The 23,740-nt window shown below is 34.4% G+C and overlaps 1 protein-coding gene across 1 annotated transcript in view; it reads right to left on the bottom strand.

The window, feature by feature from the left end:
* LOC143236148 (uncharacterized) overlaps positions 1-23,740 on the bottom strand; it is a 60,763-nt gene that overhangs the window by 14,243 nt on the left and 22,780 nt on the right. Inside the window, exons 4-5 of the mRNA XM_076474437.1 lie at positions 4,213-4,352; positions 3,167-3,279 (exon numbers count right to left, since the gene is read on the bottom strand). Of these exons, the coding sequence (XP_076330552.1) occupies positions 3,167-3,279; positions 4,213-4,352 (253 nt within the window). The remainder of the gene's footprint in view (positions 1-3,166; positions 3,280-4,212; positions 4,353-23,740) is intronic.

The raw sequence follows: 23,740 nt of genomic DNA, 5'->3' as shown, positions 1-23,740 counted from the left end.
AAGCAAATATTAAAAGAACACATTTATATATAGATTTTAGTGAGTCACATGGTATGTTAAATGCAAAATTGTTTAAAATTAGATGTTTGTGATGTCAAAACACTAAGTCTATACTTTCATACAAATTAAGAACTCATGTTACTAATATTGAAAAACTAGAATACAAGTTTTTTATTTTGCTGAGATATGGCTTTCGTACTGAATCAAATACTGTGGTCCTGTTCAACTATTTCCATTTTTGGAAATAGTCCCTTGTATACTCTTACTATAGTATGTGACATGTGAATAAGCAATCAACATCTCAGAATGTTCCCATAGTTGTTTTATCAGCCATTTTAATCTGTGAAAAGGTTGCCACATTCTTTTAGTCCAAGTTTATAAGGAAATAAGTTGTCTTTAGTTTGCTCAAAGATTCATATTTTTTTAAAATCTAAATACACCTAAATACTAAGCTTAATAAATTACAGTGGAATTTTATATCAATATAGTTATTTATGATTTTTGGTTATTTAAATGACACTATAAAACCTTAAAAAAATTTGTTTAATATCCTCCATGTGCAAAATTTTAAAAGGCTTAGCAACCTATGTCCAGCAACAACTGAATACAAAGATAATAGTGAGAAGAGAATGTGATTTAATGTTCTGTATTTAAAAAATAATAATATTAATAATTTATTTCTAAGTAGAAATAATCTACAGAAATCATGTATAAAAGTAGAAATGTGACTGTATACTACAAAATACTAGTCCACTAAAACACAGCCAAGACAGGAAGGACTAATGGTCAGTTTTATATTACTGGAAATGTAACGAGTTCATGTGCACCACATCAATGTTATGTAATGTTAGCTAGAAATGACTGGAAGGTCAATGTAATAATAAATATATATGTTAATATTAACATTATGAGACTTAAGTTACTTAGACTAAACATTTGTATCCTAACATGTAATCATTCTAGCATGAAAAGAACAATTTATACTCATTTCCTAAGTTTTCTTTGATGGTTACAAGGTTGGTCAAGTGAGAGACCCCACATAGAGTATAGAAAGTAGCAAAATATAAAGTATTGTTAAAAACAAACATTTAAAATGTATTTAGGAGGTGCTAGAGATTACACAAATAATATCTTAGATTTTGGGGATGAAGAACAGTTTTTTAAATCATAATATGAAATCAGTTTGCACTCAGACTAGTAAAGAAACAGACTATTTTCACAAAATAATTTTCAAAACAAAATATTTAATTAAAAATCCAATTTTCTGCATACAAAATATGTAATATTTACTAAAAACCTACCAAATTTTGTGAAGACATACAACATGTTCTATCAAAAGTTATGATGCAAATACTTAACTTGTGCAAATGTGTAAATGAATTTGTGTACATTATACTGAGCCTGCAAGGAAAGGATTACTTATGATAAATGTACAATAATGCCTGTCAGTTATTATAATTTGGATGCGAATAACCTTAACAGTGTCATCAAAGAAGGGATATTGGATTAATAACCAATCACTCTCTAAAGCCATCCAAGCAGTGTGCTGTTGCTAGTAGTATGGCAAATAGAATTTTAGGTTGTGTCTACAGAAATATTGAATATAAGTCTAAAAAAGGTTTTAATTTCATTGTATAGATCACTGGATAGGCAATATTTAGAGTACTGTATTCAGTCTTGGGCTCCTTACTTGTAAAAAGACATTAAATTGTTGGAAAAAGTTCAGAGTAGGGTTACGAAAATGGTGCCTTGGATGGAAGGGTCATCATACGAGGAGAGGTTGAAATCTCTCAAACTGTTTTCCTTTAACAATTTTAAGCACACCCATAAGATCCTTTATAACTCCCCCCCCCCCTCCCCCCCCTCCCCTCTGAGTACAACAGTAAGAATAATATGTTTAGGTAACAAAGGTGTAAATCTTGGCAGGTTATGAATCAACTTTAGTTTAGACAGTTTTATTTTTATAACAGACTGGTTGGCCTTCAGAACTAGTTGTCTTCAGATGTTGTGGAAGCAGTAAAATTAAGTGAGTTAAACAGAAAAGTTTATAACTATATGAAGGAAAAGGACTGGCTTTATGTTTTTAAATTTTATTTATTTATTCAGTAAGCTGAGAGAAATCAACAGATCTCGTTGTCCCAAAACATTATGTTATATTAACTAAGTTTATATGATTTGATAACTATAATAAAATCCATTAAATGATAGTAACCTTTGCAACTCCAAAAATATAGTACATCTATCAAAAACATAATTATAAAATGAAAGAACCACCATAATCAGATATAAAACAAAGGAATCTATCTTAACAATACAGACCTACTCTAAGCCAGCTTTCTGGGATGGCAAGATATTTTTATTGAATAATGTGTAGTCACATACCTTGTTTCATATAATACTGTATATACTGTTCTATAAACACTGTATATTTATTATTGTTAACTTTGTAATAAAGAATCCTCCATTACCCATTCAAGCCACATAACTTTTGTAAGTCTATATGATATATTTTAACCAACACTTTCACAAATGAATGTTTTATAAAACTATCATTGTTAATGTTCATTCTCAATTCTTCAAAACTTAGCACACAATTCCTTCAGTGAATGTTCAGTGAATTAGAAAACTTTCCTACAAAACCATACATAACTACTCAAACCACTATATTTACTCTAATATGAAATGGAAAGTAATTCTTGCTCTATCCAACTGTATTTAAACTTTCTTTACAGCTGTTTTAACAGTTATAAAATGACCATTTACTAGAAGTGATATTATAAAATGGTTACAAAATAAAGAAGAAGAAAGACAACTCAGAATCAAGATATGGAAAATTTATACCTGAGAGATAATAAATTTTGGCGAAAATAAAGATATTCTTTCGGAATGACAAAAAAGTATTAAAAAATTGTCCATTTAAAACAATTTACACATTTGTATTACATACAAAATTATGACCAATTTAACACATTCACATTATGTAACATTCATAGACTATTAACACTATCAGTACAATAACACTTTAGTGATATTGTAGCAAGTTTCTTCACACTGTGACAACAAACATCCCACCACTGATTAGATTCTAGACAAACAAACCTTAAAACAATACCAACACAGCTGAGAAACACTTTAAAACTGTAAAAAGGTTTAACCCCTGTATTACCTCAGTTTTCTCCACTGTTTTATTATAGTTCTCATCTTGTTCCTGCTTTGTTACACCAAACTTCAAAATGGTATGTGAAGATATTTCTTCTAATGAACCAGCTTCTCCCATTGCTACAAGTAAAAATTACAATGTGTTTCTTTATGTTAAGAATGAATAAACTTATGCTTCACTAACCCTTAATCAAAGTTCATGCAATGCATTTAGTTGAACAGCCCTTCTATAATATTTCTTTTGTTAACTACAATTACAATAATATCAACTAGTACAGTATTAACTACCAACACAGTGCTGTCTTTCTGTTGTAGTGATTTGGTAAAAAAATGTTTTAACACCAGAGTAAGGTTTGAAGTTAGAACTTCACAAGCTTTTTATCACTTACTGAAAGTGTTCTCAGTCAAAATTCAATACAATTACTTCTAAAATGTTTAGAAATTCAAATTTTCAATTATCTTCTCTTTTCACTTGTAAAAATAGGAACATTTCAAATGCACAAAACTCAGAATTTATATCTGATATTTTATACTGTTCACTATTAATTCGTTATTAACTTCTTATGTGTAAAATAATTGTACAAAAACTATCGTTTCTGTCAAACACGCTAAATGTTGTACTTTGACCGGGTCAGAATCATTTTGAGTTGATAAAAATGTTATTTAACAACAGTAACTAATAAATATTGTTTAGAAAAGTCACTAAATTAGTTAACATAAATTAATTAGTGGACACTTAAAAAGTTCAGGTTTAGCCTCACCAGTAATTGATGTTTGGAACGGTATTACAACAGTCACTAGTTTCAGGTTTGTTATGTCTCAAATAAGCAAGAGAGTCCTAAATGTTACTAAAACTCGTCGTAATACATTTCTCAGAAACAGGAAATTTACTCACAATACAAAAGAAGAAATTTCCAATCAGTAATGGAAGATTCAGGCACAGTAATTAAAGTTAACTGTCAATAAAACAAGTAACATTCAAACTATTTCAAGCATTTGTATTGGGAAGAAGACAAAACATTTAATTACAAGTATAGTTATATACGTTCTTACAACTTGCCAATGTAGAACTTCCTTCAGTTTTCACCACTTTGGTATCAGATGAAACACCCTGCTCCATTTCAGAAAACAATTCAACCTTCACATTTAATAATTCCATGGTTCCATCAAGCTTCACGTCTATTTTATTGGTTTAAAAATTGTAGTGCTATAGTTTAAACCTTACGTACAGGACTACTTCTGGAAAAAAAAAAAAAAAAGTTAATTTTGAAATTCACATAACTTTCCTGCCCGCCGCAAGTACAGCTATCGACGGGATTTAAAACGCTAAAATCAGGTGTTCGATTCCCCTCGGTGGGCTCAGCAGACAGCCCGATGCGGCTTTGCTATAAGAAAACACATACATACATTTCCTGTAATTCATAAGCTTCATCTTTATGTCTTTATCCGAAAACTATTGCAAGTATTTTTTGTGTGATTAAATTATTTTGAAATAACTTACCCAGGAGTAATATGAAACCAAAACAATCTTTTCAAACATATAAGTAAAACATTCAATAAGAATGCTGCGGATGAGAGATGTGTTGCAGTCCTACTGGTCAAATGCTGATTGCATTACACATTGGGGCAGAACATCTCTCTCTCTCGTTGTTTGGGTATTTATATATACCCAAAAGGGTCAGGTGCACTTGACCTCTTCTAGTGCAGAACATGTTAACATTAAAATCAATTCAAACTAAGCGCATGGAAAAACATTCCAGTAGTGGCAGAGGATACTTGTTTTATTTGTTTTAGAATTTTGCGCAATGCTATGCGAGAGCTATCTGTGCTACCCATTCCTAATTTAGCAGTGTAACACTGGAGGGAAGACAGCTAGTCATCACCACCCACCGCCAACTCTTGGAATACTCATTTACCACGAATAATGGGATTGGCAGTAAATTATAACGCTCCCACGGTTAAAAGGGCGAGCATGTTTAGTGTGACGGAGATTCAAACCTATGACCCTCAGATTACGAGTCGAGTGTCTTAACCACCTGGTCATGCCAGACCAAACTGAAAGGGCGAACATGATTGGTATGACGGGAATTCGAACCTGCGACCTTCAGATTACAAGTCGAGCACCTTAACTACCTGGCCATGTTTGGCCCCACAGGATAATAACTGTTTTTTGTGTCGTAAGTTTTCGGGATCGCCTGTTGCAAGTATTAATTTTTTTTTTACTAAATTATTTGTTATTTCAAGGATAAAATGCTTGGTAGGTTGTAAATATAAGATAAATATTGTGATAGACTCAAGAGTAGCTGATTTTCACAGGAGTGCTTTACAATGTGAGAATCAGTCAAATGAATTAGAAAGTAGTTTGAACATAAGAGAATAACAATATTAGAAATATGATGTAAAGTTTAAAACAATATTTGAAAATTACTGAAATAACAAAATACAGGCACATTTGTACTGATTATCTAGTTTTCACACTATAATGAAGGAAAGACATAGTTCTTAGTGTATTTCATTATTTTTTTACAGTCATCTAAGCCCTTTGTTCTTTTGATTGATGAAGTAAAAATATTTCAAAATATTTTAGTCTGGATTAAAACAAGTTAAACACTCCATAGTTGAGCTTGAAAGTTTAAATAAAATTAAATTCCATAAAGTGTGTGTAATAGTTCAGTAGCTGTAAGTGTTAGAAATATTGAAAACGTTTATTTCACCTGTAGCATAGTCTCGTTTCTGGCTTTAACCCTTAAACGGTGGTCATCATCAATTAATGCTGCTACCTACAACATTCCCGCTGTTTGAACATAGCCCCCAGTGGCACAGCGGTATGTCTACGGACTTACAACGCTAAAAACCGGGTTTCGATAACCGTGGTGAGCATAGCACATAGGGCCAATTGTGCAGCTCTGTGCTTAATTCCAAAAAAGTCATTCTAATATAATGGGGCTTAAGACAACTTCGTATGTACGAAACAGTGCTTGAGCTGTCCTTGAACCTAGGATTAAGATTTCCTTCAAGCAATCTTGTTGGATATACAAGGCTGTTCAGTTTTAAGAATTATTACTTAGTGATTTAATATTTAACGATTATTTAGTTTCATAACGAGAGTGTTAAAAGTTAATTATTTTAAAAGCTACAGCTTTGACAAGTTTCGTTACATAACTCGGTAGGAGTCACACATTGTGTGTGTAGTTTAATTCTTGTACTAGGGTTTAGTAATATCGTTAACGTCATCTTCAAGTTCGAAGTTTTTCTAGTTGTATGTAATATTGCTGCTACTATTAGGGCTAGAACGATTCCAGATTTTTCTGCCGCATGTCATAAATACTTGTGGATACAGCAAGTTAAAGTAAGTTAGAAATAGTTAAGTTAGTGAAAGTGAAGTTAGACTCCGTGATTGTTAGTTTAACTTAGTTCATTTCACAGTGGTATTGTAACAACATAGATAAACAAGAATTTGTCTTGTCAGAGGGTGTTCTAAAATAATTGAACTTATCTGTGAAGACTTTTGACGAAAAAGAGAATTATTCATTAAAGCTCCAGATTCAACTGTAGTAAATAATAATGAAACAAGTTTTATACATACGTTTTACTTATTTTGAATATATATTATTTTGAAAGAGGTGGATCGTTTGCTGTCTGTTTATTGTTAAAATTTATAGCTACCAAATCACAGACACCTATTGTAACAGAATTCAGCCTATATAAAAACTTAACAGATCTCCCAGTCTTCTAACTGTCGATCCGACGTAACTGCCCCCACAAGTTGGCAACGGAATTAATAAATAACACGTGACTGTTGAGAAAAATGGATATAAACTTCAAGTCTGAAAAAGATCTGAGTTCTATGTAAAGGTCTGAATACAAATTGAAAGGAAATTTGTAGATATACTTTGTTGATTATGGTGTTTAGTTTCTTCTTCAAGATTCGTAAGTGTGAAACTATATACAGTAGATATATCATTGTTTGCAGCTTTGGAATGTCATGGCTTAGTTTGTTGAATGGTTTTCTTAATGGTAGAATCAATTACGTTCTTTGAGAAGGAGTTAAGTTTTGAAAGAGATTTTAATTTAAGTAACTCTCACTACGAAAATGCACTTGAGATAAAACATTTCAAAAGGGTTTCTTTAAAATGAAGTGAACAAAACTGTTCAAATGGACATATGTTCTGGTGTAGGTAAGCCCTGATAACAACTGACATCAAAATGTTCTTTTTGTTGGAAACATGTGTCAAGGAAAGCTTGAGTAGATTACTGTTGGCATTCACAGGTAAACTTCGTTTTAACATTCTGTAATTAATGTTAATATATAAAATATTTTACAAATTTTGCTATTCGATTTCCATTTTTGAATATTACAAAAAATGCCATCAACATAGACTTTTAAATTAGATAGTGATTCAAATAAGCACTTTGAACTAATAGGGCATTCTCTTAGCCAACTATTCTCATGAAATAACTTAGACATTAGCCATTACAATTGCTAAGCTAGACCCTATCGTTACTCTATCACATTTTTCAGGTCATGAACTTTACCACTGAACTTTAAAAAAAAAAAATTCATGGCAAATTCCATCATTTGTCAGAACAGTTGTCTATTTAGGCAACACATTCCTTGTGTTTGAAAAAAAGAGAAATACAAAGGTCAACAGCCTTATCTGTCGGGAGGTTAGTGAATAAAGATTCGATTTCTAGAATGGCTAATTGTTTGTTTGTTTGTTTGTTTTGGAATTTCGCACAAAGCTACTCGAGGGCTATCTGTGCTAGCCGTCCCTAATTTAGCAGTGAGGGTCGCGGGTTTGCGCCCGAGTCGCGCTAAACATGCTCGCCCTCCCAGCCGTGGGGGCGTTATAATGTGACGGTCAATCCCACTATTCGTTGGTAAAAGAGTAGCCCCAGAGTTGGCGGTGGGTGGTGATGACTAGCTGCCTTCCCTCTAGTCGTACACTACTAAATTAGGGACGGCTCGGTGCAGTGGGCTAACAACCTACTCACTTAAATACCTGTTGAAGAATCCGCAAGCGATTGCGGCCCTATGTTCCTTGATGGAATCTAATAGTGATAACTAACTATGATATGGGTTGTTGAATTTATTTTTTGTTGTTTTTGTCCGGCATGACCAAGTGATTAGGGGGCTTGACTTGTAATCTAAGGGTGCGGGCTCAAATTCCCGTCACACCAAACATGCTCGCCCTTTCAGCTGTGGGGGCATTATAATGTTACGATCAATCCCACTATTCGTTAGTAAAAAAGAGTATCCCAAGAATTGGCGGTTGGTAGCAATGACTAGCTGCCTTCTCTCTAGTCTTACACTGCTAAATTAGGGATGACTAGTGCAGATACCCCTCGTGTAACTGAGCGTGAAATTCAAAAGCAAACAAAAAAACTTTTTTAAGTATCAAATGAAACTGTCTTTACCGTAGTTCATTGCACGAATCTGAATAGGGCATGTTTAAGGTTGATGTTTTAAATATGTCATGCTATCTTTTACTGTTAGTTTTACTTTTGGTGTTATGTTAGATACGTTTATTTAATTAAAGGAATATTTAATTTTGAATTTGATGTTTTAAGGAACACTTTAGTAACGAAAACGAAGTCGACGTAATCAAGAAGTATATTTTAATATTATTTTTTATAATCATAGGGATATGATGTTGAATTATTATGTTGTCACTAATACTTAGTACTAGTATTATGATACGTTTTTTCTAAAAGTAATAGTTCTAAAACTAACAACTGTCTCTGAGACTGTTGATATTATATGCAACCGTCGCACCATCAAAGGTTATTATTATTATTATTATTATTATTAATCATCCCTGTTTATGCACTTGTTAACTTTATTAGTTTAAAACATTCCTTTTTCAAAGGTTGACGTTGTGAACCATTATTTTGCATTTGTTATAATGGCTATCGGAACTCAACAAAATATTAAATTTTAAGCTAAATTTTACTTTTAGAATTTGCTGGGGGTATTACAACTTTTGCGAATTGAAGAATAACTAAAAACGTATATTAATAACTACAAAAAGTTGTATGTGGCAGCAGGAGTTTCAAGCAATTCAAAATAAGTGGTTTAGTGTGTCGTCGGGAAAACCAGTTTGGAAACCACACTTTTACAGAGAATTACATCAGAAACCTCTTCAAAGGTTGATTAAGAACAAACATTTGAAACATTGTTATTGCATGTACATTTTCTTTAAAATACAAAAAATGTAATCCTTTTTTTATCGTCATAAAATGAACTACTTTGAAAATCGACTTTTAAAAAGCCATTTTGGTTTAATTTCGCGCAAACCTACACGAGGGCTATCTGCGCTAGCCGCCCCTAATTTTGCAGTGTAAGACTAGAGGGAAAACGGTTAATCATCACCATCCACCGCCAACTCTTGAGCTACTCTTTTACCAACGTATAGTGAGATTGATCTTTACAATATAACGCCCCCACGGCTGAAAGGGCGAGCATGTTTGGTGCGACGAGGATTCGAACCCGCGACCCACGGATTAGGAATCGAACGCCTTAACCCACCTGACCATGACGGGCCTAAATAATTTTGATTATATTGTTTGTTTTTTGTTTTTTTGGAATTTCGCACAAAGCTACTCGAGGGCTATCTGTGCTAGATAACGCCCTCACGGCTGAAAGGGCGAGCATGTTTGGCGCAACAGGGATGCGAACCCGCGACCCTCAGATTACGAGTCGCACTCCTCAATACGCTTGGCCATGCCGGGCCTTATATAATATTACAGACAATTTTGTGAGAGAAAATTAGGTTACAAAATGACATTGTGACTGTCTTGAACTCAACTATGTTTCTTTGGTTTAGTTCTACTAGGAGATTGGTGAGTGATGGATGGTTGTACTTGAAAATTATTGTATTTCAGTGCTGCAGAAGTTAGAGTGTAAAATCCGTCGGCGAAAGTTAGTAGAGATTCGAATGTGATTCTGTCTGTTAAAGTTTGGATCCTACATTTTCATATCTGCTTTGTAATAATGACTGTTCATTTTATTTAAATTCTACGCATGACCTACGTAGTTGACCTGAAAGCCAGTTTTCATACACATACCAGGGCTGTAGGAAGCGATAAAGGCATGTATAGCAACAATTTATATATTAAAACTTACTTATGTTAATGCAATACATCACGTTGTGTGTATTCCGTAATAAGTTCTAAAAAATGTTCTGGGAAGTAAGCTTTTATACTCCATATAAATGTCAGTGTGACAACGGCCTGACTACTCTTAAAACTGGTCGCTACAATAATGTATGCTACAGTAGTAGAAGTGAAAGTAAGCTGACATGCAACAGTATACACACTGGTACGGAAAACAAAACTAAAGTTTTACAGTGTGATAACGTAGTAGCAAAAATAAATAAATAAAATAACGTTGTACAACTTCAAAACACCCTACCCGTGAATTTTTGGTTTCTCACAAAAATAAATTTGACTTCATTATCCCTGCAACTATAGCGTATGTTTAATCTCTGGTTTAGCCTTCCCTTCTTCTCAAATTTGTGTTTATTAGATTCTTTTTCACATCACTTTATTAAACACCATTAAAAATATCATGGAATAAGCTAAGTTTATTGAAAGAAATAGGGCAATCACCTAAACTATTTAAATTAGTTCAAATAGCTACTAATTTTATCACTATATTTTGAACGTAAAAGGTTTCTGTGTTCTGATATTTATAGTAAATGATGTATGTGTTCAAAAAATGAAACGCCTCTATTTTTGCATCATGCCCTGGGGTGAGATGATTTCATTTCGTGTTGACCTCGAGTTAACAAAATTCAACAGTTTATCTCACATTTAGTGATTTACTATCACTGACGTGAGTGTGGTTCTGAAGGTAATTTGGGCGTTTTGTTTTATAAGTGAGTCGTATCTTTACATATCAATAAAAAAATTCAGTATATATATATAAATATATATACATGATCAAAAGGTAACGTACTGCAACGTTTCTATTAGTTTTAGGAGTTAATTTTTATACTGCAAACAAAAATCGCTCTTGGGCGATACATGTTCTGTTCCATTACTAGGGAGATATTCCAATGCGTAGTATTATGATAGAATGAAGCTTATAGATGAAACACTATAACATTACTAAGCTAAAACCAAGTAAGGTTGTGCATTTAGAATAAATAGTGCCATTTAAAGCAATTTAACGTTTAAGGCAAAAAATATGTGTTTACACTTACCTAAAAGGAAACTGTTTAACAAAACCATAATTATGACTACAAAATAAATCAAATCAGAGTTTAAATTAACCAGTTATAGAATAATGAAGTAGAAAATTTGGTAATAAAACAATAAGAACAGGAAATACAAATCTTTAATGATCATTAGAAAAAGAAGGAAGTACTATAAGTCCGAAATTTTATTAACAGCGAATTATGTTTTAATAAAACTTAAGATCATATCACTAATTTACATAAATATTCTTTAAAACAATAAACGTAATAGCTGTGTAATGATTCTCTAATGATACAAAAAACTGAGAAAAAATCCCTATAATCACTGTGAATGTAAAAATAAATACGAGCACAATTTACTTCAATTATACCATTATACGTAAAAACTGGGTAATGAAGTATTTAGGCTGGCAAGATTCCTGCAGTTTATAACATATACGTGCAATATGGAAATAATCAATCTGATTAAAATGATTTAGAGTTTACAAATCATCACAGTAATATATATATATGTTTTATTGAATTGTCTTGTACAAACACAATAATCATACCTTTATATGAAGATTAAAAGAATATCAGTTACTGAGGCTAATAATTTATTCTTGTGTTTATTTAGCCGACACATAATAAATATTAAACTATTTCATCATTCGCTTTGCAACTGAATGCTGATATATTCCTATCTCAGGAAATGTTAACGCTCTTTAGTAACACCGAACGTATAGAAGCTTACAATATACACTTAGTGGCCATTTTATTAGGTACATCTATCTAGCACCTGATAGGTCCTCTTTTGTTTCCAGAACAGCCTGAATTTTTCGCGACATGGATTCAACAAGGTGCTGGAAACATTCCTTAGTGATTTTGGTCCATATTTACTCGATGTGAACCTCCTGTTCCATCTCACCCCAAAGATGCTCTATTGGATTGAGATCTGGTGACCGTGCAGGCCACTGGAGTACTATGAAGTCACTGTCATGGCCATTTTATTAGGTACATCTATCTAGCACCTGATAGGTCCTCTTTTGTTTCCAGAACAGCCTGAATTTTTCGCGACATGGATTCAACAAGGTGCTGGAAACATTCCTTAGTGATTTTGGTCCATATTTACTCGATGTGAACCTCCTGTTCCATCTCACCCCAAAGATGCTCTATTGGATTGAGATCTGGTGACCGTGCAGGCCACTGGAGTACTATGAAGTCACTGTCATGTTCGTGGAACCAGCATGAGATGATGCGTGCTCTGTAACATAGTGCATTATCCTGCTGGAAGTAGCTTTTGGAAAATGGGTAGACTGTGGCCATAAAGAGATGCACATGATGAGCAATAATACTCAGGTTCGAAGTGGCATTTAGATGGTGCTCAATTGGTATTGAGGAGTATAATGTGTGCCAAGAAAACATTCCTCACACCATTACACCATTACCAGAAGTCTGCACCGTTGACACAAGGCAGGGTGGATCCATTTATTCATGCTGTTAATGCCAAATTCTGACCCTACCATCTGTATGTCGCAGAAGAAATTGAGATTCGTCAGACCAAGGGACGTTTTATTTCAATCTTCAATCATTCAATTTTGGTGCTTCTGTGCCTACTGTAGCCTCATCTTCCTGTTCTTAGCTGATAGGAGTGGAATCTGGAGTGTTATTCTGCTGCTGCAGCCCATCCGCTTTAAGGTTTGATGCGTTGTGTGTTTACAAATGCCCTTCTGCACACCACTGTTGTAAAGAATGGTTATTTGAATATTTGTGGCTTTCTGTCAGCTTGAATGAGTCTCGCCATACTTCTCTGACATCTCTCATTAATAAGGTGTTTTTACACACGGAATTGCCGCTCACTTGATGTTTTTTGCACCGTTTCTGTAAACTCTAAAGACTGTAATGCGTGATAATCCCAGAACGTCAGCATTTTCTGAGATGTTAGAAGCACTACGTCTGGTACCAACAATCATTCCACGTATTTCACCATTCTAATGTTTGGTTGAACAACAACTGAACCTCTTGACCATGTCTGCATACTTTATATTTTGAGTTGCAACCACATGATTCACTGTTTGGCTAATTGCATTAAAGAGCAGGTATACCTAATAAAATGGCCACTGAATGTATATAGTATCATTTCACTTCAGCCCAAGGGAGGACTGGCGGGATGTCAGAGGATTAGGCCTTCTTTTTGGCTAAGAGATGAAATCTAGAAGGCCCAGCATGGCCAGGTGGTTAGGGCGCTCGACTCGTGATCCACGTTACATTGTCGCCCTTTCAGCTGTTGGTGGCGTTATGATATTACAGTCAATCCCACCAGTCGTTGGTGTGTATGTTTTCTTATATCAATGCCACATGAGCTATCTGCTGAGTCTACCGCTATTCGTTGGTAAAAACAATAGCCCAAGAGTTGGCGATGACTAGCTGCCTTCTCTATAGCCTTACATTGCTAAATTAGGGATGGCTAGCATAGAGAGCCCTCTTGTAGGTTTGCGCAAAATAAAAAACAAACAAACAAATGAAAACTAAAATAAAGATGATCAATGTTGTTGCTACACCAGTTGGTATTTCACGGTCTAAAGTTCAAATAGCAGAGTGTTAGTGGATAGCTAGAAGAAATCATTATTACCGAGATAATCTGGCGAAAGTTATATAACATACAAGTTCAAAAGATGATCAGTATGTCCTATAATCAAGGACATCCGAGAAAACAGCATTCCGAGTTAGAAAGCATTTGGTAATATAGCAAGTATGAATTAGGTGGAATAAGATTTGTGGAAAGTTTAGACAATCATACAATTCACGGGTGGGATTAAGCAACTTAACACGGAAAAAGTTGGAAAGCGTGGCGTTTCAAAACCTGGAGACAATAACAGAAAGATAGAAAAGCCGAAATACAGGCAGCATGACTGTACATGATATAAGCACTAATGAAGCTCTTGTATGTGTACAGTAAAATAATTGAATTTTAGTCCAAGAAAGTTCCTGTGAAAGATCGGAGCAGATTAAGATGGCAGGAAACCTTTTCAGAGAGAACAAAACAGTGCAGCTTCCAGATTAAATGTTTATCAGAGACGACACTGAGACAGAAAGTTGGATGGGGATGTCGACACGGAAGTCAAGTAAGGGCGAATCATGACATGGGAGGAATTGTTGGTGTTTAGAAACAAAAGAGAATACCACATGTTTTGGGTATATTGAGGGTGAGATGTCAGCAATGACACCTATCCAAAAATGAAATGACAACAAACTCTAGAACCTTATTCAGTATATACACTTTCGGACATTGGATAGCCAAAGCACTATCATCAGGATACTGGCACAACTGCACAGAAAACTCAGAGTGATACGTTTCAGCAACACAAAGAATGTACACAAGTGGAGAGAACACGTAACTTTGGAAAACATCAGCAAAGAAAGTGAAGAAGCCAAAGAAAATCACTTTAAAAGAGATAACAGCCCAGAAAAACTGGGAAGTGGGACAGTTGCAAGTTGTAGAGTACACCACAATACCACAGTCAAATGCATGCTGGAAATCAAATAGCAACATACACAAAAGCCAAGAGGGCTTATGAGTGATGATTAGTAAATGAGTTAGTTAACATCAGAAGTTGATTCATGAATGAAATTCATCTTGAGCATGCGACAAGTGGTAGCAACCAGCAATGAATTTGTGAAGTTTGGAACTAAGATGTGCACACAGAATTTACTAATAACACTAGTAAGGCTGATAGGATAGTAAGAATCTACATGAGATGCAGGCTTGCCAGGTTTCGTGAAAGAAAGGTAACAAAAACTTCCAGGATGCAGGAGAAAACAAAATAAAATATAAAACAAAGCAGGGAAACTGTCACGTTGAAAAGAGGGGATCTTTTGGAAGATAAGTGTAATAAAACAAATAATATATTCAACGCAGGAACAATGAAAACAGAATTTGTAAGAGATGTAGTGGCACCAGTGTGACAAAGTGGCCTAACAGAAGTAGGATTATTAGATTTCGGGGAAAGCTTACCAATGATACCTGTGGGAATAGGTATAATGATCGAGTTAACAGATGTTATAAATCAGAGGTGAGTTTAATTGGGTGCAATACCAAGAATGATGAGGAGCCCAACAGTGGAATCAGAGAGACTGACTAAGACATTTGACAGGAGGATGAACATTATAGCACAGACATCTTCCACAACACAGTGGCTGAAGAGCTAGTTAACAGTTAGTTTCCACATGTGTACACTGACAATACAGGGAAGTATCGTGAAAACATAGATGATTAATGATATCACTGCTCTTTGCCATGACTCAAATTATATATGTCGCACTAGTATAATTCTGATGCATATCATTTTACTAAACAGTTCAGAAATGATTTCCTTTTTGGTGATAACACGATCATTCCCATGGATAACACAAGATAGGTGTTGCCAGAGGCTGTTTCTTTAAAGAAGGAGAACAAAGTTTTTGAATAGTAGTGGAATATCCAAGAGGCCTATTTTGGTATGAAGAATATACAGATTCGGGTTAGTAGTTTTGATAATCATGCCAATAAGAGGGGTTACCACCTTAAGGATATCAGTGAGATGACAATATTTTGGAAGTTCAATATAAAGCTTTTGAGAAGTGAAGAATTGGCAATCCATTCAGAGAGCAGAAAGTTTTTTCAATACGTTGGAATGCAAGACTATAGACAGAAGAGAATGAGCAGATAGGAGCAGCAGTAGATGGTTGTTCAAAGATAAAGGCAGATACAACATTGATAAATGTAGAATGAGAGGCAGTGGTAAGAGAAACAGGTAGTAAGACACAATCAGAGTCTAATAAACCAGCCTATGAAGCAGTTTCACCAGAAAATGTATATTTCTATAAATCATCAACAGGATGTGAATAAGACTTGCAATGAAAGCATAAAAAAGACTGATCTGGCTGATCATCTAAACCCAGAAGTTTGAACACAGCATATAACATCCATGTAGTATCAAGTGAAGTACAAATGCAAAAGATACTCGCTAGAAAATTATCGCCAATAACGAGGGGTTAAGGAGAAAACATAATCCAAAACTGGGCTAAAATACTAATACTAAGACTAAACTTCATATAATATTGGTGTTTTGTAATTCCCTTCACCCACACAGTAACTCCATATTTGAAATAATACTATTTATTTTTTGAATTATTTAACTGAATAAACTGTTCAAAACACTAAGAACACAAACGTAAGTCCAATCTACCATTCCAGTTATTATTTCTGTTCAAGTTATTCAGATTTCTGAAAATTCTAATCATTATTACTAATGTCAAAGAAGCAACACTTTAATAGTTTTTATAAATGTTACAATTTATCTACATTATATTACTCTTAAATGCTTTTTTTCAATTCAGTTTCCTATTTTTTATTTTTGTTAAATTTTCTGTGTAATTTAATCTCATATGGGATCTAAAATCAGGTGTTGATTAATTATGATATAAAAATATACATTAAGAATTTCCACTAATAAAGATAAAAAAGTACGTGTGTGTGTTTTCTTATAGCAAAGCCACATTGGGCTATCTGCTGAGCTCACCGAGGGGAATCGAACGCTTGATTTTAGCGTTGTAAATCCGTAGACATACCGCTGTACTAGCGGAGGCTTAAAAAAATGAAAAAATATGCTTAAACTACAGTGATAGTTTAAACAATAGGGATAATGTAAATTGTAATGCTACCCACTCTCGTTCTTTATAACATTGTTAATTCCTATATAAGTTTAGTAGTTCTTAGTACACTACATGGCTAAAAGTATGTGGACACTTGACCATCACACCCATATGTGCTTGTTGAACATCTCATTCCAAAACCATGGTTCCTCCTTTGCTTCTATAACAGCCTCCACTCTTTTGAGAGGCTTTTCACTAGATTTTGGATCATGGCTGCGGGGATTCGCTCTTATTCAGCCACAAGAGCATTTGTGAGGTCAGATGAGAAGGTATGGCTCACAGTTGGCGTTCCAATTCGTCCCAAAGGTGTTCAATGGGATTAAGGTTAGGGCTCTGTACAGGCCAGTCAAGTTCATCCACACCAACCTCGACAAACCATGTCTTTACAGGCCTCGCTTAATGCACTGGGGCATTGTCATGCTGAAACAAAAAAAGGGCCTTCCCCAAACTGTTGGAAGTACATAATTCTCTAGAATGTCATTGTATGGTGTAGAATTAAAGTTTCCCTTCACTGGAACTAGTCTAGCCCAAACTATGAAAAACAGCCCCAGACCATTGTTTCTCCTCCAAAAAACTTTATTGTTGACACCATGCATTCAGGCAGGTAACGTTCTTCTACCATCCACCAAACCCAAGTTAGTCCAGTAGACTTCAAGATAGTGAAGCGTGATTCATCACTCCAGAGAATGTGTTTCCACTGCTCCAGAGTCCAATGGCTGTGTGCTTTACACCACTCCAGTCGACGCTTGGCATGGTGATGTTAGGCTTGTATGCAGCTGCTTAGCCATGGAAACCTGTTTCATGAAGCTCCCGACGAACAGTTCTTGTGCTGATGTTGCTTCCAGAGGCAGTTTTGAACTCTGTTATGAGTGTTGAAACTGTGAACAGACGATTTTTACACGCTGTGCACTTCAAGACTCGGTGGTCCCGTTCTGTGAGTTTGTGTGGCCTACCGCTTCATGGCTGAGCTGTTGTTGCTCCTAGACATTTCCACTTCTCGATAACAGCACTTACAGCTCTAGCAGGAAAGAAATTTTACGAACTGACTTGTTGGAAAGGTGGCATCCTGTGACAGTGCCATGTTGAAAGTGACTGAGCTCTTCAGTACGACCCATTCTACCACCAATGTTTGTCTGTGGAGACTGCATGGCTTATGCTTGATTTTATGCACCTGTTAGCAATGGGTGTGGCTGAAATAGCCAAACCCAATAATTGGAAGGGGTGTCCACATACCTTTGGCCATGTAGTGTAAGTTTAGATAAGTGAAAACTTAATGCTAATACCTAGTAAATAATGTGAAAACAAACGACTGCAATGTTTCTATTAGTTCTAGATTAAAATAAATATATGAATATGATATTAATGTAGGTGTTGTTCCACTACAAAGGTTGAATTTTGACATTTAACCTTATAATCCATCAAGATTATATGTGAAACACAGGAAGATGTGTTTTGTTTTCATTACTTTGTTTATAATTGTCATTTTAAAATAAGTAAATAATGTCATTTAAAGTAAACTTGAGGCATCTAAGTCAGAAGAACTCCCAGTGAAAATTTTCACATTTTATAATTCTGTAATTATAAGAACAAAGTAAATTTAAACAAGGGATTAAGTTGTTCAGTTATAGAATAATGGAGTCGATCACTTAGAAATGAAACTATAACGAATAGGTATATTTAAGAAATTTGAATGTTCTCGAAATCAATTACTCAAATGACTTGTTTGTTTTTTGGAATTTCGCACAAAGCTACTCGAGGGCTATCTGTGCTAGCCGTCCCTAATTTAGCAGTGTAAGACTAGAGGGAAGGCAGATAGTCATCACCACCCACCGCCAACTCTTGGGCTACTCTTTTACCAACGAATAGTGGGATTGACCGTAACATTATACACCCCCACGGCTGGGAGGGCGAACATGTTTAGCGCGACGCGGGCGCGAACCCGCGACCCTCGGATTACGAGTCGCACGCCTTACGCGCTTGGCCATGCCAGGCCCTACTCAAATGACACCATACGCTTGAAACATTATAATCAATATTACTTTCTCTTAGGATAGCCCTTGAGTAGCTTTGCGTGAAATTAAAAAATAACAATATAAATGTCCATAACATATACTGTTAAGTCTTTATTGCAAAGTTCCCACCTATTCACTAAAGATGTAAAAAGATTCTTGAGTGTAAGAATCAACAATGCACGTAAATACTAGTGAATCATCAGTATTGTTGTGCAAGCTGAAACTTCTTAGAAACTCACCTCATGCTTATAAAATTAACCAGCACGATGCGCCAAAAGACAGTATATATTATTGGTTTGCCATAGTTGATATACTATAAACCTCAGAAGCTACAACTGTGGTTAAGAGAATTGTAACTATACTGACTCGTAATTAATCTGTTCATGATGAACCGTCGATATGGTATCAAGGAAGTTCTGGAAGAAGACTGAACATTTTTTATAAACACTTTGTATGGAAGTCATTATTTCTAATAACCATTGTTATAAATTATATTATTGTTTGTTTATTAAAATATATTTTATTTAAAACACAAAACTGTGTGTATTAATCTTTTTGGTAAATACCCTTAATTGGATACATAAAAACATTTATTTAACATCTAAATTACATATTAACTTAGTATTTGAAATCATAATACATTATGCTACTAAGCTTCATGTTTTAAAAATCGAACATTTTAATAATTGAGTGTAATTAAAACTTAATACACTAGGTGGTACAATAGAGAATTCCAGGTGTATGAGATCAAAGTGGAAATCTCTTTAATGTATCAGTGAAATATGTGAAACTAAACTTTTTTTTAAGTAACAAAATACAGAAACACTTAAAACAAAATAGTATTTATCAAACAGTTGCATTCTTTATACAACTGATAGAGTTGTGAACAAAATATTTAAATTTGAGTTTAATTAACACTACTTTCTGGAACTAATAATCAGTCAAGAAACTAGTAACTCTCAGGTCCTGTCTGCATATCAACCAATGTCCTTGCTTTTAACATCAGCTACAAAATTGTCACCAAAGGTTCAAGTCTTTTTTTGGACAATGTTTTATGTCTGCATGTCCAGCTTGCAAAAACAAGTGATGTAACTTGTTATAGCATTCAGTACAATTTCATGTTACTGAGGAACCTCTTTCAATTTTTGACCAACAAAATACTTCTGCTATCTACTTGGCCCTTCTTACCTCAAAGTAAGACATCTGACTGTATTCATCACATGTACCTGTGGTTCCTTTGTAAAAGATATTCTATTCCAGATTTCTTCATTACCATAAGGCAACCAACAATGTCTTGGTCAATACTTTTTGACATATTCGTTTTCTGTTCTTCAAGGAGTGCATCAGGGTTGTTCATTTCCCTTCTTTTGTAAACTCAAGTTAGTGTTTATTGTTATTTGCCACCCATTCTGCATAATCTTGGGCATTCCAGTAGCAGGAAGTAAGACTTAGCATCAAATTCATCAGTAATGTGGATGAAGTCAATATTTACTTTCAACTTGTGATTCCTGGGTAAATTAATGGGCATCATTACTCTGTAATCTTTGGCTAGCTGAATTACCCTGTGGCTTGGTGTGAGATGCTGGATATGCTAATCAAATAAGAATGTGAAATGTTTAGGTGTCTAGTTTCCATGTGTCTCCTAATTGCATAACTCCTCTCTTATTAAGGACTATCACCTCTTTCCCCCATTGATTTACTATGAGCAGCCATTGTTTGTCAGTGAGTTCTGACATTGCTTTGCTACTTGGGTGTCATTCATTTCCCACCTTATGACGTGGGGCTTCAGTTGGAACATTTGTTTTGAACGATAAGACTTAACTAATCTTCTATCAGACTCTTCAATTTCCCTGTGTTGCCTTAACAAAGTACTGTGGTTAACAGGGAATCACTACATTCTTTAGAATCAGTCAGACTCATTCTTTAATTTATTCTCTCAAGTTTTTAGTAATCTTTCTCTATGAATTGAGGTTGATTATTTTCATTCCACTCCATTGATTTTTGATGTGCTGTAGTACTGCAGTTACTCTCCTTCATTCAAGAACATATGGGGTTTAACTCACCTCTCGTTATATTTGTTTTCACTTGTTCTTTTTGTAACGCTTCTGTTTCCTTCAATCTTATATTTTTCTCAATATCTTCTGTATGTTTTTAATTGTTTTATATGTTCCCAACTTTTAAGTATTCACATTTTTGTTCTGACAGTTTATTGATGCTTGTGCTTTTTGTTATAATTATATCTAAGTTATTGAACTGTATTGCTATGCTTAGAACTTGTAATTTCGTTATTTTGACCTCGAAAAGCTATTCTTTTGTATTTCTTACTGTTGTAAATAAAATTGGTACTTTATCTCTCACGTAAGATCCATATGGTGTCCTCCCTATTAAATGTATATGACCCAGATCCTTGGTTCATTGCTCTGGGGTACTAGTACCATCCAGAAGGAACAATTTAATCTTCACTGTCCTCCCCATTAATTTAAAAATAGAATTGAAACATTCCCTTCAATTATTACAAGTATTTGTTGCAAGAACAAAAACATTAAGCAGGTCTAACAATATGTTTTAGGTCTCTTTATATTTCTTACAATAGATGGCACAACATTTATAAAAATATTTCATCCTTTGCAATTTATAGTGTTGTATGAGGATTTATTTTTTAAAACCATTATTATCGTGAATATCTTCTATAAGTTGGTAAGAGGTGCAAATAAAAACCCTTTGAGTTTTCAGTCTAAACTAATGTTATGTCAATGTGTCATTTTGATATTTAAAGGATTTATTAAATCAAGAAATGAATATAATATATTGTGTTATACCAAGAACTGTAAATGAATTATAAGTCATTCTTTCAAAAAAGCAAAGAGGGATAAGTACAATGTTATGACAGTTAGGAACGAGCAACCTCCTCAAACCATTTTTCAATTTCTGTAATATAACCTATTATTTTTTCATTCATTTCTTGTTCATGTAAGAGTATTATAAATGTAAGACGACTACTACTTGTTTTCTCCTACTTTCAATCTTACTTTACACATAATTTCTCATATTGATAATAGTAAAAAAAAAATTCAAAAGCAAAATCAGTAGGAATCTATTTATTATTTCTTTTGAAACTTGATCTCTGTAAACAGGATGCCCCAAAAATACTGATTTGCTGTGTGTCTAACTATAGAATTGTGACAATAAGGTCAGATAGTAAAAAATATTAAATTTTCAAATCAATGACTCAGAAAGTTAATTTTGGATGGTGAAAAATATGCAGTTATACTAGAAGAACTGAAGTTTTACCTTTATTATTCAAATTTATGGAATAATTGGAAGCAGAGATTTGTTTTCATCACTTATTTAAAGGAAAATATGATTGCCAATTCATAATAAATAAATATCATCTAAACCAATTAGTTGGTTGGTTGATTTAGTGTTTTATGGCACAAAGCAGCAAGGCTATCTGCGCCAAACTTCCAGTAAAATGGTAAAAGGAAATTCAGTAAAATTCATAAAAGGAAATTAAGGTGAAACAAAACAAAGTTAAAAAATAAATAAATAGCATAAAACCAATGTTTACATCTAGTCTACAATGTCAAGAGAAAAACTACAGTAATTCAAGTTGTAAAGGACTTTCTGTAATGTAACTGTAATAATCATAACTCACCAGGAAGACCAACAGGCAAGTACAAAAACCACCGTCAGTCACCTGAAGTTGGCCTTTCCAGTCCTGGTTTCGAGTTACTTAATGTTATGGTCAGTTTCTAATTTCAAACTGAACTATATGAACTATGATTTTTAAAATGGAGCCAGAATAAAAAGGTGTAAAGTACAAATTAAAAATCTTGAATGTTATTAAAAAGATTAATGGCCTTTAAAAACTAAAAACATTACCAAGGTGGACAGTGCCACCATCACCAATAACACTGTCTAACGTTATGGACAAACCTTGGAACAAAACATGCTTAAAATGGTGGCGTCGTTGTGAATCATAACGATGACAAGAAAGTAAAATGTGGCTTATAGTGATCTGAGTGTTACACAAACAACACACTGGTGCATCAGTTTCAGATAAAAGAAAACGTCGAGTTAAAAAACTGTGACCAATGAGTAATCTAGATAGAAAAACTTTCTCTTTCCGGTCATTACGGGAACAAGATGACCAAAGTCCAATATAGGGTTTTATTTGGAAAAGTTTGTTTTCGCGTTGCTCACTCCAAGTCGACTGCCAGCTGGCATGGAGCCGAGCCTTGAATACAAAACCATAGTCCATGTGTGGGACAGGCACAGCGGTGATAGTGCCAGAGCAGATTTAGCTGCAGTGTCGGTGAGTTCGTTCCCATGAAGACCAACGTGGCCCAGTGTTCAGAAAAACTGGATAGAAGCAGATGTTAAAGAGAAATGGGCCAGTCAGTTTTGAATATCGGCTAGAACAGGATGTGAACCAACATGAAGCGATTCCAGGGCCAGTAAAGAACTTAGTCAGTATAAATCGTGCAGTTTGAGTACTGGTTAGCTTCTATGTGATCCAGGGCAAGAGAAATGGCATACAGTTCAGCAGTGAACACAGATGCTGCAGAGGGGATTCTGTGTGCAACCACTAAACCACAACAAACCATGGCAGAGCCCACACAGTCACCTGATTTCAAACCATCTGTATAAACAGGAATGGAAGGATGGTTCAAAAGATGTTCAGCAAAAAGCACA

Source organism: Tachypleus tridentatus, chromosome 13 (assembly GCF_004210375.1).
Source record: "Tachypleus tridentatus isolate NWPU-2018 chromosome 13, ASM421037v1, whole genome shotgun sequence".
Classification (NCBI taxonomy): domain Eukaryota; kingdom Metazoa; phylum Arthropoda; class Merostomata; order Xiphosura; family Limulidae; genus Tachypleus; species Tachypleus tridentatus.
Note: the sequence above shows the minus strand (reverse complement) of the source record. Positions and strands in the feature narration are given on the sequence as shown.